This window comes from Mauremys mutica, chromosome 4, assembly GCF_020497125.1.
Source record: "Mauremys mutica isolate MM-2020 ecotype Southern chromosome 4, ASM2049712v1, whole genome shotgun sequence".
NCBI lineage: Eukaryota > Metazoa > Chordata > Testudines > Geoemydidae > Mauremys > Mauremys mutica.
The window spans coordinates 107,952,786-107,966,119 of NC_059075.1; the positions used below are offsets into that span (position 1 = coordinate 107,952,786).

The following is a 13,334-nucleotide window of genomic DNA, read 5'->3' on the forward strand; positions in this document are numbered from 1 at the left end:
TTATGGTTTCAGAGCACAGTCCAAGTTATGAAGGGTGTAGTCAGAGCCTTGCCTGGCTCATGAAATTGCCTTTACACCGGGATTCTGGCAAACCTCGTCCCCTTATTGTGTCTTGCAGCATCTCATCCCTGACTTGCAGCATGCCAGTTTGGTTCACCGGGTTTTCATTTCCAGCACATACCCTCTGACCACGTCTTGGCCTGGCACTAAGATTTTGCTTCTGCATAAATTACATTTTAGAAGTAAATCAGTTCTTCTGATGGGATTGTATTAATTTACACGGGTAAACTAACAAATTTACTACTACTACTAAATATATTCTTACATCAAGTTCATAGACAACTCAGACCATATTCTTGTGAGAGGAAGAGTGGTCCAATGGTTAGCATGCATAACGCTTGAGAGACCTCAGTTCAAATCACTGTTTTGGCACAGGCTTCCTAGGTGAATCTGGACAAGTCAGTTAGTTTCCTTGTCTCAGATCCCCATCTGTAAAATGGGGATAGCACTTCCTTACATCACTGGGGTAAAGATTGTGAGATGTTCACATTCTAGGTCAGTAGTTCTCAAACTTTTGTACTGGTGACCCCTTTCACATAGCAAGCCTCTTAGTGCGACCCCCCATATAAATTAAAAACACTTTTTTTATGTATTTAACACCATTATAAATGTGGGAGGCAAAGTGGGGTTTGGGGTGGAGGCTGACAGCTTGCGACCCCCCCCCATGTAGTAACCTTGTGATCCCCCTGAGGGGTCCCATCCCCCAATTTGAGAATCCCTGTACTAGGTCAATGGGTACCACAGATAGATTCCAAATCTAGAGGAAACTCACTTTCTGATGATATGTGGCATGACCTTCAACTCTTAATTGTCTAGGTTGGAGGTGTTAGACTGTGCATGTCTTTCAATTGCCTGAATTGTAATACTCCATCCATGATTAGCAATGGCCCAACTCATTCAACCAAGGATGGTTTCTTCGGTTATTATTTTCCTGCATAGAGCACAACAATGCTGTCCAAACTGTTCCCCAAAGTAGCACCCTCTTGCAATACACTATATCTCCACCAGAGGTGGCATGTTAAAAGAAGGACATAGTATCTTGGGAAATGTTGATTAGATGAGAGTGTGAGGTCAGCTTCAGAGCAATGTCTGAGAAGTACATTACGGTTATGCAGAGGGGATGGCTTAATTACCTAAGCCTAAGGTACAAAATACTCAGACACTCTGGAGCCAGTTCCAGAGTCAACTCATTTCTTCATCCTTCTCAGTTAGATAAATTGAGTTCCTTGCACTTTACTGTGTGTATTTTTCTGACGAGACAATAAAACCTAGGTCCTGGCTTCTCTACATGGACAGCTAAGATTCCATGGAACATTTTTTTTTTCAAAGAGTAGGGCAAGGGGCACTGGACCAGTTTCCTTGGCCAAACTTTCCCTTCATCCACATGTGTGCTTGGGGGTTGCTGCTCTCCACTTCAGAGGTGACTGCATTTCAGTTGTGTACATGATCTGTTCAGCTCTTTGGGATCCTTCTGGTTGGAAGGCACTGTCATCATTACAGCAACTGAAATGATATTTTGAGGATGCCTGGTGGCACCCACCTTAATATCCAAAGCATCCTCATCTTGCGTGTTGGATATCTGAATTGCATTTGTTTCTTTTATAACAGTGGTTTTCAACCTATGGTCCATGGCCCCTGAGGGTCTACAGACTATGTCTAAGGGGTCCACGAAAGGTTGTCATTACCACAGAACAGTGGTTTTCAACCTGTGGCTCGTGGATCCCTGGGAGTCTGCAGATGATGTCTAAGATTTCCAAAGAAGTTGGCACCTCCATTTGAAATGTTTTAGGGGTCTGCAAATGAAAAGAGGTTGAAAACCACTGGTTTAAAAAGCCCTCTTTCACAACACCAGCCGCTCAGTGCAGTGTCTGCTTGTTTTCTTCCATTGTTGTTCTTGTAGGGCTCTCAAACACTGTTGAGAGGCTACACACTTGAATGGCTAGCCCTAGTAATTGCAACACCTTGCGCACCTCAAGCCATCTGGAAATCTTTCATAGGCTGGAGTGTGTACGTGGGGGGGTGACTCTTCTGTTAACTGGATTAATGCCCCTGCCCCAAGAAGATTACAATAAGTTGTTGTTTTTAGCTCTTCTCCATTGTTCCTTCTTTTGTTTTGATTTAACGTTGTGGCTAAACGTTAGTCTTGAGATTCTTGCAGTTCGTTGTTCTGGAACCCCATTTCCCCCTCCATGATGCATTGAGGCTGTGTCAAATGGAACTCCCCATTCTCTCATGACTCTTAGCATTCTCCAGTATCACAACGACACAATTTTTGTTTGCTTGTACCACGCTGTTACTGCTGGGAGTGTAGTGGATCGCTTCCTAGGACGTGGTCTAAACTCCGTTGGAGTCCACATGCCCAGTGATGGATTGTTCACAGCAACAACCACCACTTCCCCTCTGCATGAAATGCTACACGGGGCATGTTTGCAGCCTCACTGTAGAAACTAAGTACTGAGTGGCCAACTCAGACCCACAGAGGCAGCTGGTCCATATCAGGGTTGAGGCATAGGGATGGGTAGAGCTGATCAAGGAACGTAACGAAATGTAAAACATTTCCACCCACTGAAGTGGTTTCCATTTCACGGGTTTCTAAACACTTTCCAGGGTTCTTTTTAAAAATAATTTTCCCCACATAATGTTTTTATCAAAAACATTATCGAAATCTTTTGTTTGCCAAAACCTAGGTTTGTTCTAAACACAACTTTTTGATATCTATTGTGACATCGATAGAAAATGTTGTGGAAAATCAAACATTTCTTTAAGAGTTGACAGCTGTTACCAATATTTGGGTTTTTTTTTTAAAAAGGCAATTTTTCAGCCCAAAACAACTTTTCATGAAAAAAAAAATAGTGACTGGATCTTTGATGGTGCAATGTGGAAAGGTGAAGCAGCTGCTACCTGTGCTGTACCTGTCCTGTGGCTAGTGAGGACTCCCAATTCCCCACAGGTGTAGATGCAGCTAATTTTACCAACAGAAAATACACTAAAAATTAGAAAATGAGCATTATGGGAGGTAGATCATAGTGCATGCAGGTTATATAGGGAAAGGTTTGTGTGGTTTTTTAATTCAGTCTTCTTTGTACTTTGATTTAGTGGTATCTTTTATATTACATTTCACTTTTATTTAAACTGTTGGAATATTCGATTAGGTGAGGAATTCCACAATTCTTAGCTTTTCAAATAACATGTCTATGATATTACCTCGTCAGACCCACCACTGCCCCACCTGCCTTGGGAATCCATTTAACTCTTCTACTATCAATGCAACCAATCACAGAACTTGGAGAGAACTTTATAAAAGCACACGTAGGCATTGCCTGGAATGTTTTAGCCACATATGTGCTTTGTTTGCCATGGCACTTAAAAATGTCTCACCAGTGGCATGTAGGATGGAAGCAACACTTTAAATCCAGGCACAGAAATCTTCCTGTCACTAACATTTAGAGTCGGTGCCTATAAATCAAGGGGCAGGAACTGGGTCTGTGGAAACGGGCCATCTGTTTGTAATCCTGGGTCAATGCAGTTATGTTATACAGGATAAAAACATATCAGGGATAGAAATTCTCAGGCTCTGGGGCATAAGCTTTTCACTAACTGCTGATTTAGGAAGGAACTTCTATGGACAGATCATTCCATAACAAAATTTTGCTGATGATGTAGGAGCATGTGATGGGCATTTGGCCAGACCTCTGTGTAGCTTGGAAATAGTGCATTCTCCAGGAGCTTTATGGGATACATTGCCAGGGAATCAGGAGATTTTCCCCAGGAGTTATGGGTGCTTGATCCCGCCTCTCAAAATTCCTCTGGGAACACACAAAATATTCCACAAAGCCTTGCAGTATCTCCCAGAATACACAGCTGCTTGGAGCTGATGGGAACTCTGGGATATTTGCCCAGAAGGCACTGCAGCTGAACTGAGTGGAGCCCTAGTGTGGATGGTGGGCAGAACTTCAAGTGGATTAAGCACCATTAGTCACGTCTGGAATGTTCACACTGATCCATTTGTGCAATAAACAGAGCAAAAGGATGTATAGAATTACAAAGAAAGGGGCACGCTAGTCTAGGCCAGGCCTTTAGGGTGAGCTGGTATGACACAGCATGACCATTCCTACATGCAAAGGGTCAGGTCTTCACCTGATGTATAACAATGACTTTAATGAAGCCACAATGATATACATGAGTGCATTCTAATCTGTTAAACTGCTGGGGCAGAAATTAATGAAAAGAAAGTCAAGGCAGTGGAGATATGTGGGGTGGGGTGGGGTGGGGAGGGGACAGAAGAGAAGAGATGAGAGGTTGAGCTGCTAAATGAAATTGAGGGATTAACCACATTAGCAGCCTCTTAAATAAAGGGTGGGCCCCAGTCCTCCCTGCTTCTGGTCACCATTGGGGAGGGAGCTGGTCCTCTAACAGGCTTGTTAATGATATCGCTGTACATTTTCAAAAGGCTGTTAAGTTATGTCATTAAAGAGTGATTCCTCCCTCCACAGCTCTCTGGTGTTTTCCTCTGACTGGTAATTGGAGGGTGGGTGGGGGAAGCTATTCATCATAAGACTATCAGTGGGATGTCTTAGGGCCGCCCAGAGAATTCAGGGGGCCTAGGGTCTTCTGCAGTGGGTCCCGGGGTGGAAGGACCCCCCACCGCGGGTCTTTGGGGCACTTCAGCGGCGGGTCCCGGAGCAGAAGGACCCCCCGCCACGGGTCTTCGGGGCACTTCAGTGGCAGGTCCCGGAGCAGAAGGACCCTCCGCCATTGAATAGCCGCCGAAGACCCGGAGCTGAAGAAGCTCCGGAAGCCTGGGCCCCATGAGAGTTTTCCAGGGCCCCTGGAGAGAGTGAAGGACCCCACTCCAGGGCCCCCAAAAAACTCTCGTGGGGGGTCCCTGCGGGGCCCGGGGCCACTAAAATATAGGTAATAGCTTTCTTCACAAATCTTTCAGTCAAGTCACATCAGCTCCACACACCCATCCAACATTCATTGACCAGTCCTAGCATGACCTGACATTGGTTATTTTTTGACGATGCTCCTTAGGGTTAAAGTGTAAGTGAAAACATTATCTAAGTTGTATCTGTTCTGTAGTTCCCAGATTTGGCAGATTCTGCCCTGGCTGGCAGGGGAAAGGACTAGATGACATAACCTGTCTCCTGTTTGTAGCATGGGGATTGATCATCTGCCATATCCCAAGCAGCATGATAGCATTAGTACTTACCACCTCTATATTACCTTTCCTCCTCAGATCACCAGTACATTAGCATTAGAACATATAACCACCACCCAATGTAGATTTGACTGTTGTGGAAACTGAGGAGGCAGAGACATTACTTGAGTGGCCTGAAGTTTCATAGCTAATCGATGGAAGAATCGGACTTAGCATCCAGATCACCTGTGCCCATGCTCTAACTAAACAATGCAGGGCTGCCCGGGGTGTGTGTGGGGGGGCAAGTGGGGCAATTTGGCCCAGGCCCCACAGGGGCCCCGCGAGCCCTGGCCTGGTGGCAGTCCGGGTCTTCGGCGGCATTTCGGCGGCAGGAGGCCCTTCAGTGCTGCCGAAGACGCTGAGCGACTGAAGGGCCCCCCACCGCCGAAATGTGCCATGAGCCCTGGCCCAGTGGCAGTCCGGGTCTTTGGCGGCATTTCGGCAGTGGGGGGCTCTTCAGTCGCTCTGGAACTTCGGCGGCATTTTGGTGGCGGAGGGCCCTTCGGTGCTGCCGAAGACGCGGAGTGACTGAAGGGCCCCCGCTGCCGAAATGCCGCCGAAGACGCGGACCGCCGCCGGGTGAATACAAGCGCCGCAGCTCCCCCGCTTTGCCCCAGGACCCCTGAATCCTCTGGGTGGCCCTGAAACAATGCTCACCCCCAGTCAGGCACAAAAACACATGCTCGTGTGACAATATTCTGAACATGCACTCATGGTTTTAAAGGGCTACTTGCATTTTTTGAGGATCCAGAAAAGTGAATTGGGTTTGTTTTCCAGTATGTTAGCAGTTCAGAGGGTCCCAGCCCCTTCTGGCATCTCTGCCAGGTGGCCTTCAATTGCAGAGATGCCATTGCCTCAGCATCCCCGTTTCATTCCTCAGTGTAAGGGCAGTACAAGGACCTTAAAACAAAAGTTGTCAGTATCACAATTAAAGAAACCTGATTGTTTGCATTATGAGAGTGCCAGGGGCTGAACATACTCCTAGTAAAAGACAGTCACTGCCCTTAAGAGTTTATAGTCTATGCAGACAAGATAGACAAAGGGAGTCTTATTACTTCCACTGTACAGATGGGAAACTGAGGCACAGAGCTACTAAAGGCCACACTTTCAGGTGTGCACAGTCCCCAGTACCTCCCCATGAAAGCTGCTAGATAGTGGTTCTCAAACTTTTTGTATTGGCAACCCCTTTCATGCAGCAAGCCTCTGAGTGTAACCCCCACCTCAAGGCAGCTGGGGCTGGGGCTGTCAGCCATACATGCCCTGCTGCCTGGGGGCTGACAGCTTGAGACCCCCACATAACCACCTTGCAACCCTCCGAGGGGTTGTGACCCCCAGTTTGAGAACCCCTGTGCTAGATGCTAAGCTCTTTTGGAACTCTGGCCAAGGTCACACAGGAAGTCTGTGGCAGAGCTGGGAACTGAGCCCAGATCTCCTGAATCCCAGCCTAGTGCATTAAGCCCACAGTCGTATTTCCTCTTTCTTATGTACACTGCAGTCCTGCAAGTAATAACCCCGGGTGGTGGTGTGCTGTCAGGGGCTCCCCTTGGTAGAGTTGTATCACACCCAAAAGAGGCGTATTCACCCCCCTCCTCCTTGATGCTGCCAAACCATCCCTGCTGCTTCTGCCTCACATAAATGCCTCTGGAGAGCACATCTGGGGCCTTGAGCAGGGGCGGCTCCAGGCCCCAGCACGCCAAGCGCGTGCTTGGGGCGGCAAGCCACGGGGGGCACTCTGCCGGCGCCGCGAGGGTGGCAGGCAGGCTGCCTTCGGCGGCTTGTCTGCGGAGGGTCCGCTGGTCCCGTGGCTTCGGAGGACCTCCCGCGGGACCAGCGGACCCTCCTCAGGCAAGCCGCCGAAGGCAGCCTGCCTGCCGTGCTTGGGGTGGCAAAATGCCTAGAGCCTCCCCTGGCCTTGAGAATGTACCAGGGTGCAGCAAGTGGCAGGTATTTTAGAAATCGTGCTCCTGTGGGGGAGGAGAATGTCCTCAGGGCCCTCTGCAAGGTCCTCACCTCACCCTGTTACAAATTACACAAGCGGAGCACCATGCTGTCCTGTCAATGTGCTCAGCGTATTTCTCAGCAGCAGAGTATAAACATTTCCAGCGAAGTGCACTTAGTGTACGTTCATTTGCCAAGTGCTGTTGCCTCCCTTCCTTGGTTATGCTTATGAGAACGTGTTTTGTTTAAATGATAAAACAAATCATTCAGCTCTCCCACTCTCTCCCTCTCCACGCTGAGCGCACACATCCCTGGTACAGCGGGCCTATCCCAGGCAGAAGGGGAACGTTTTTGTAAGGACCTCCTCATTTAAAACATTGGCAATTCACCACCAGTTTCATAGCTGGACTTCCTGATCAAACCCATCACAGTGCGCATCAGGAATAGGAATGAAAGCAGAGTATAAGCAATTTCACTGACTCCAAGAGCAACATCATCGTTGATAGTACAGTAGCATCTACAGCCCTCAATGCAGCTAGGTGCTGTACATACATACCACAAGGGGCAGTCTTTGACCTGAAGAGCCTACTATTTAAATGGACAAGATGGAGAGAGAGAAGGTAGGAGAGGTAATATCTTTTATTGGTGGAAGGTACAAGCTTTCCACAAATAGTAGTTGGTCCAGTAGAAGGTATTACTTCAACTACTTTGTCTCTCTCCTATCCTGGGACCAGCCTCACTACAATAATACTGCAACCAAAGATGGAGAAAGGAAGCATTATCACCTCCATTTTACAGATAGGGTACTGAGGCACCAAGAGAATAGATAACTTGACCCAGGTTGCACAGGAAGACTGTAGCAGAGCCAGAAGCTGACCCCAGCTCTTTTGAGTTCTAGCCCAGTACCTTCACCCAGGACCATTGTCTTTCTCTGAAAAGAGCCTGACCAAAGAACTACTCTGTTGTGGAAAGCCTAGCAGTCCAAAAAGTGAGTCAGAAGAGGAGGTAGAAACAGACAATAAAAATGATCTGTTTTGTCTCTCCTCAGGTTTTTTGCTGCGCTGACTCTTCAAAATTCAGATCAGAATTCCCAACACCGTTTGTTGGATCTAAAGAGTCAGCAGGTGAGGGTCTCTGATAATGTGGGAAGTGGCTTCTGGAGAACACTTAAGAATCACATCCAATGATCATCCTGAAGACAATGAGGACTAGACACAAGGACCCACTGACTGAAGCGCAGCAGTAAGGAAAAAACCCGTCAAAGACATGCCTGAAAGATACATAGCTGGGATTCCAGAATTCCTCAGAAGTATTTTTTGTCTTAGCCAACATACTGTGCTGTTTTAAAGCAATTAATTACTCAACAGACTTATCTCCACCATTCCACCCTGCTTAGGATCTCTATGGCAAATCAAGATCTAGTATATAGTTCATAAATTGTATTATGTGTACATTAATTGTAACAAGATGTATCAGACACATTTAAAATATTACCCAATTTGTGATATTCCCTGCCTAAGGCAAGACCAGGTATACCTGTTATATGTGAAGTTCTTCTGGATTTTCTATGAAGAGAGAGACCCACAGATAGAAGTAGAGTCAGCCTGAAGACAGCTGTAGAATACATCAGGAGCAGAGGGGATCTTGGACCATGTCTACATACATAAGTTGCACCAATTTAACCAACATTTATTTGAACCCCTATATGGACCCACTTAAACATCTTTAAAACTGAATATATTGGTTTAGCATGTGCCTGTAAATGTATTGCAGCAAACGAAACCAATATAAGCCAGATTAAAACTGATTTCAGCGTGTTCACACAGGGGTTTGCATCAGCTTATCTACAACGGTTTAAAACCATACCTTTAGTCAAACTGTGCAATGTTGTGTTTCAGCCCGGCTTTAGATTGTAGGGATTTGCTACTGACAGAAGGCAGGTGTTGTAGCATGAAAAATTGCCTTTGTGTTGCTGCTGTTCCACAAAGCCATCCAGTGGGTGACAGAAGAATATTGCTATTTGTTACTGGGTAAAACCTACGGGCCCCAGACGAGATCAAAGCCCTATCCTGTTAGGTGCTACACAGATGCATAGTGAGACACAGTCCCTGCCCCAACAGGATTCCAATCTATAAAGTTTCTCATCTGCCCTCCTGCACCATATTTCCCAGGCGTCATTGGCAAGCTCTTTTAATGTAAAGATTATTCCATAGCCATACACAGAAAGTCATAATTCTATATATTTGTACATTGCTATAAAGGCCAACTTTGTCCCTTGTTATTTGGAAGGGCTGATTGTGCCTGTCAGAGTTTCACATTTGTGCTTAAAGGAGTTTGGACTTTCCTCCCCATGACATTCCAGTGAGTATTTCCATGGAAATGCTAGAAAGAAAGAAAGAAAGAAGTGATATGGTTAGCTGTCAGTACAGCTTCAGAGCTATTTTTCTTCCCTCTGCTGCTACATCATACCTTCTTTGGATCAATTCACCTCTCAGGGAATAAACTCAAACGAGGTTAATTCTGGGTTTTGCCCTCTCCCCCATTTCTTCCTCCTGATGTAAGGATGATATTTGCCTGAGGCTTAATGTGTTTTTCTTTATTTTGCTTTGATTTCCAATCTCCCCTCACCCCCCCACCCCCATCCCTCAAATACAGACACACTCACTCCTTTAAAGATGGGAAAATAACCTGCTTTTTTTCTCGTTCAGTCAACAGCTCTTTCTTTTGTGTCTTTCTTTCTTTCTTATCCTCCCCTCTCTCTCTCTTTCTTGACACAATGCACTATTTATTTGCACTGAAGGATAACTAAGAAGCAATTAAAAGATCAAAGGCACAAACACAAGTGGATCCAATGGCAACTTGTGGGGTTTATTTTGTTGTCCGTGGTGATGTTGTTGATGATGAAGGCTCACCCAAAATGCTGGCTGTTTTCACTGAGCTGGTGAGACACCTCACATGATGGGGTCATCTCTTCCTTACAATATAGTTTTTGATTATCATTATTGTTCACCCTCTTTGTTTGCTGTTGCAGTTGTTTACTGGAAAATCACTTGTTTTTCTTAGAGAGATTAGTCCTCTCACCCTCTCTAGGTTTCTTTTGTCTACTCAAAGGAGGTGCTGGTGGCAAGTTGGGGGAAGGGAAGTCAGTTCTTCTCTCTGGGCTGCTAACAGCCCCATTTGACCACCATGGATATGGATTTGTTTTTAAACAAATGGGGAAGGATCGTTGTGAAAATGAATACAACTTTCTTTCCCATCTACTGAAAGTTTTACATTGGATGAGATGTAAAGGTATATGGACAAGATTTCCAAACTTGGCTGTCTAAAGTTAGCCTCATAAATCCCTATTTAGGCACCTAAAGAAGTGGCCAGGTTTTCAAAAGTGCTGAGCACTTAGCAGCTAATTTCCACTGAGGTGTGGATTTAGGTGCCTAACCTTAGGGTGAAAATCTTTCCTTTATGTATGTTTTATCAGCACCATGCCCTCCTCCCTGTTCTGATGACATCTTTAGTTTAAGGACATTGCACTGACATTGGATTGTTTGGTGGGTCTGAAATGCAATGACACAATCCAGACATGGAAAGAAAATTAGGGTCGAATGATGTGATCAAAAGAACAACCTGATTCTTGAGAGGGTGACATATGTCCTTTGGGAGGTCAAAAGCCTATAGAGAACGTACCAGCCCTTGTCTTTGGAGGGTTTGGGAGAAATCTTCTAAATTCCACTTGTTTGGAGAAATCCTTCAGTTGGTTCCCAACCTCAGAGAGAAAAAAACCAACAATTATAAAAATAAAGCATTATTTTCTGTTGTGTAAGTGTGCATTGGCACATTGTAACCATGCCTTGTACATCCTAGCTACTGAATTTCATTAACTATTTGGGCACTGACTGGGACCTGGGAGGTCAGGAGACCTGGGTTCTATTCCCATCTCTGACACTGACCTGCTGCATGACCTTGGACAAGTCAGTTCACCTCTCTTTCCCCTCCTACGCTTTGTCTTGTCCATATAGATTGTAAGCTCTTCAGGGCAGGGCACTGTTATCTTACTTATATGTATCTGCAGCACTTAGCGGAGTGGGGCCCCTATCTCAGTGGGTGTCTCTGGGCTTTACAGTAATCAATAGCAATAATAATACATTTAGACTCCAACCCTGCACAATTTTACACGCACAATTAACTATAAATATGGGAGCCGTTCCATTATCTTAAATGGGATTATTCATATGCATAAATCTTTGCAGAATGGGGCCTTCATTAGGTTGGTTGACAACTAAAAGTGAGCATGAGAGCCAGCATACAGCACTGGGTGCAGAACATACTGTATCTGTCTGCCCTAGATAGGCAAAGCCTCCATATTTACTTTAGGATAGCAAGGATGTTAATGAAGTTATAAATGATTAACAGCTTACCAGTCACAGTGAACAACCCCCTCCCATGACTACCCCTTTGCTTCTGAAACCCTGCATGTGTCGAGTCACTTCAGTCGGTAGATGACTGTAAATCCTGCCTCCCATACCAACTTCTTCACTGACTGAAAATCACATTCACTAATCACTGAAACATGTCTTTACCCGAGGAGGTAACCCGCAGGACCAATGGTGAAAATGCAGCCATTGAAAATAAAGATCAAATATTAGAGTAGCCATCTAGATTTTATTTCTTGGTAAGCGAGGAATTTTGACCAAATTAAGGAGCTCAGAGGAAGTTGTGTAAAAGGAGGAAAGATCAGATTCAAGATGAAACAAGCACCTTTAAAGAAAAGTACTCTCTAACTTGGATGAAGAGATTTCAGTGTGGAAAATGGGTAGTTTGCCCCATGGAAAGAACAATGTGGACTCACTACTTGGTACCCATTGGCTAATGAAGCACAACTCAGCTGACATTGGGTTTCTTTCCTCATAGGAATACTGGTGAAATTAAACGAAACACTGATGAGCTCAAAGGAAACCATTCCTAAGGATTTGGTAGCATTAGTCTGGAATTTGGTAGCCGTAGTAGGGCATTTGACAGCCCAGGAATGATCTGCTCTTTTCTGAAAAATAAAAAATGCATTCATCTGTCTGCATTCTTATTGCTCCTTTTACCTGCATCTGAAAAGCAGCATGCGATGAAAGCAGACACCCTCCTTCTGCCCTCACCCAAAGGACAGATATTTTTTTCTGTATGGAGCAGTAGCTGCATTCAGCCCCCTGAGAGGAACATTCTATGAAACCATGTTATTGAAACTTTTTCCTAGTGTGAGACTCCGAGGGTTACACGAGAGAGAGAGAGGGAGGGGGAAAGCGGGATTAGATAACTTCTGCAAGGTTATTGGCTGAGTTGCCTTGATCGTTGTTACAGTAGAAGTTGGAGCATGCCCATTGGATGGTGTATAAAAGAAGGGGCAGTGAGTGCTCTCAGCCTGTCTCCTCAGATGTGGAGCAGCTAATTGAGAATATAGCTGCAGCTGGGAGAACCAAGCCCCACCAGCTCAGACTCTTGGAAAAGCAAGAACAAGCCAAGAGACAGCAAAGAAAAAACATCATCCTCGTAAAACAAGGACTTGACACACCAAAAACCTCCCCCCAAATTACACTAAACAGCAAACAAACAAACCAAGCAGGACAGAAGCATGTCAGGAGCAGAGAGATACATGGATGAATGCTACAGTCACCCAGCCTTACTCCAGGGCTGCACACAAGAAGTTGAAAGTAGCAGTGGAAGTTTAAAGGTAAGGACAACATTAAACAACCCATGTTGGGCTTGTCTCTAGTACCATAGCAGGCAGGGCCAGGGCAGAGGGGGCAGCCAGGGGGCTCGCTGAGCTAAGATCAGTAGCATCAGACTTTCTGATGGTCAGCCCAGCAGATCCAGAGCCTCCACTCTGCCTCTTCCTTTTGCTTAGCGCGCGCGTGTCCCCAGTTCACAGAAGGACGCGGGTTGGAAATGAGCTAAAAAAGCTGCCCAGCTCACTGCGAGAGATCTCTCTCCTGCAGGAGCGGGGGGGCGGGCTTGGCTTTTTCTTTTTTAAGCAAGGCAGGAGGGTTTGGGTTGTGTAGCTTAGCCTTTGGAGTCATGCAAACAACGTGATTACAACCAGGAGCAGCGTTTGGGTGAAATGTTTGTATTTCTTGTTGCTGCATCCCGGCATCTT

The 13,334-nt window shown here is 45.7% G+C and overlaps 1 protein-coding gene and 1 long non-coding RNA gene across 2 annotated transcripts in view; one reads left to right on the top strand and one right to left on the bottom strand.

Annotated features, from left to right (window-relative positions):
- Window positions 1-9,420: 9,420 nt before the first annotated feature.
- Window positions 9,421-12,421, bottom strand: LOC123368021. Its single transcript, XR_006578667.1, has 3 exons — window positions 12,286-12,421; window positions 10,880-10,958; window positions 9,421-9,580 (listed from the first exon to the last, which is right to left on the bottom strand). It is a non-coding gene; the product is annotated as an uncharacterized LOC123368021 (long non-coding RNA).
- Window positions 12,422-12,587: 166 nt separating this feature from the next.
- Window positions 12,588-13,334, top strand: part of IGF2 (insulin like growth factor 2) — a 36,527-nt gene continuing 35,780 nt past the window's right edge. Inside the window, exon 1 of the mRNA XM_045015043.1 lies at window positions 12,588-12,911. Within this exon, the coding sequence (XP_044870978.1) occupies window positions 12,813-12,911 (99 nt within the window). The 5' untranslated portion in view covers window positions 12,588-12,812. The remainder of the gene's footprint in view (window positions 12,912-13,334) is intronic.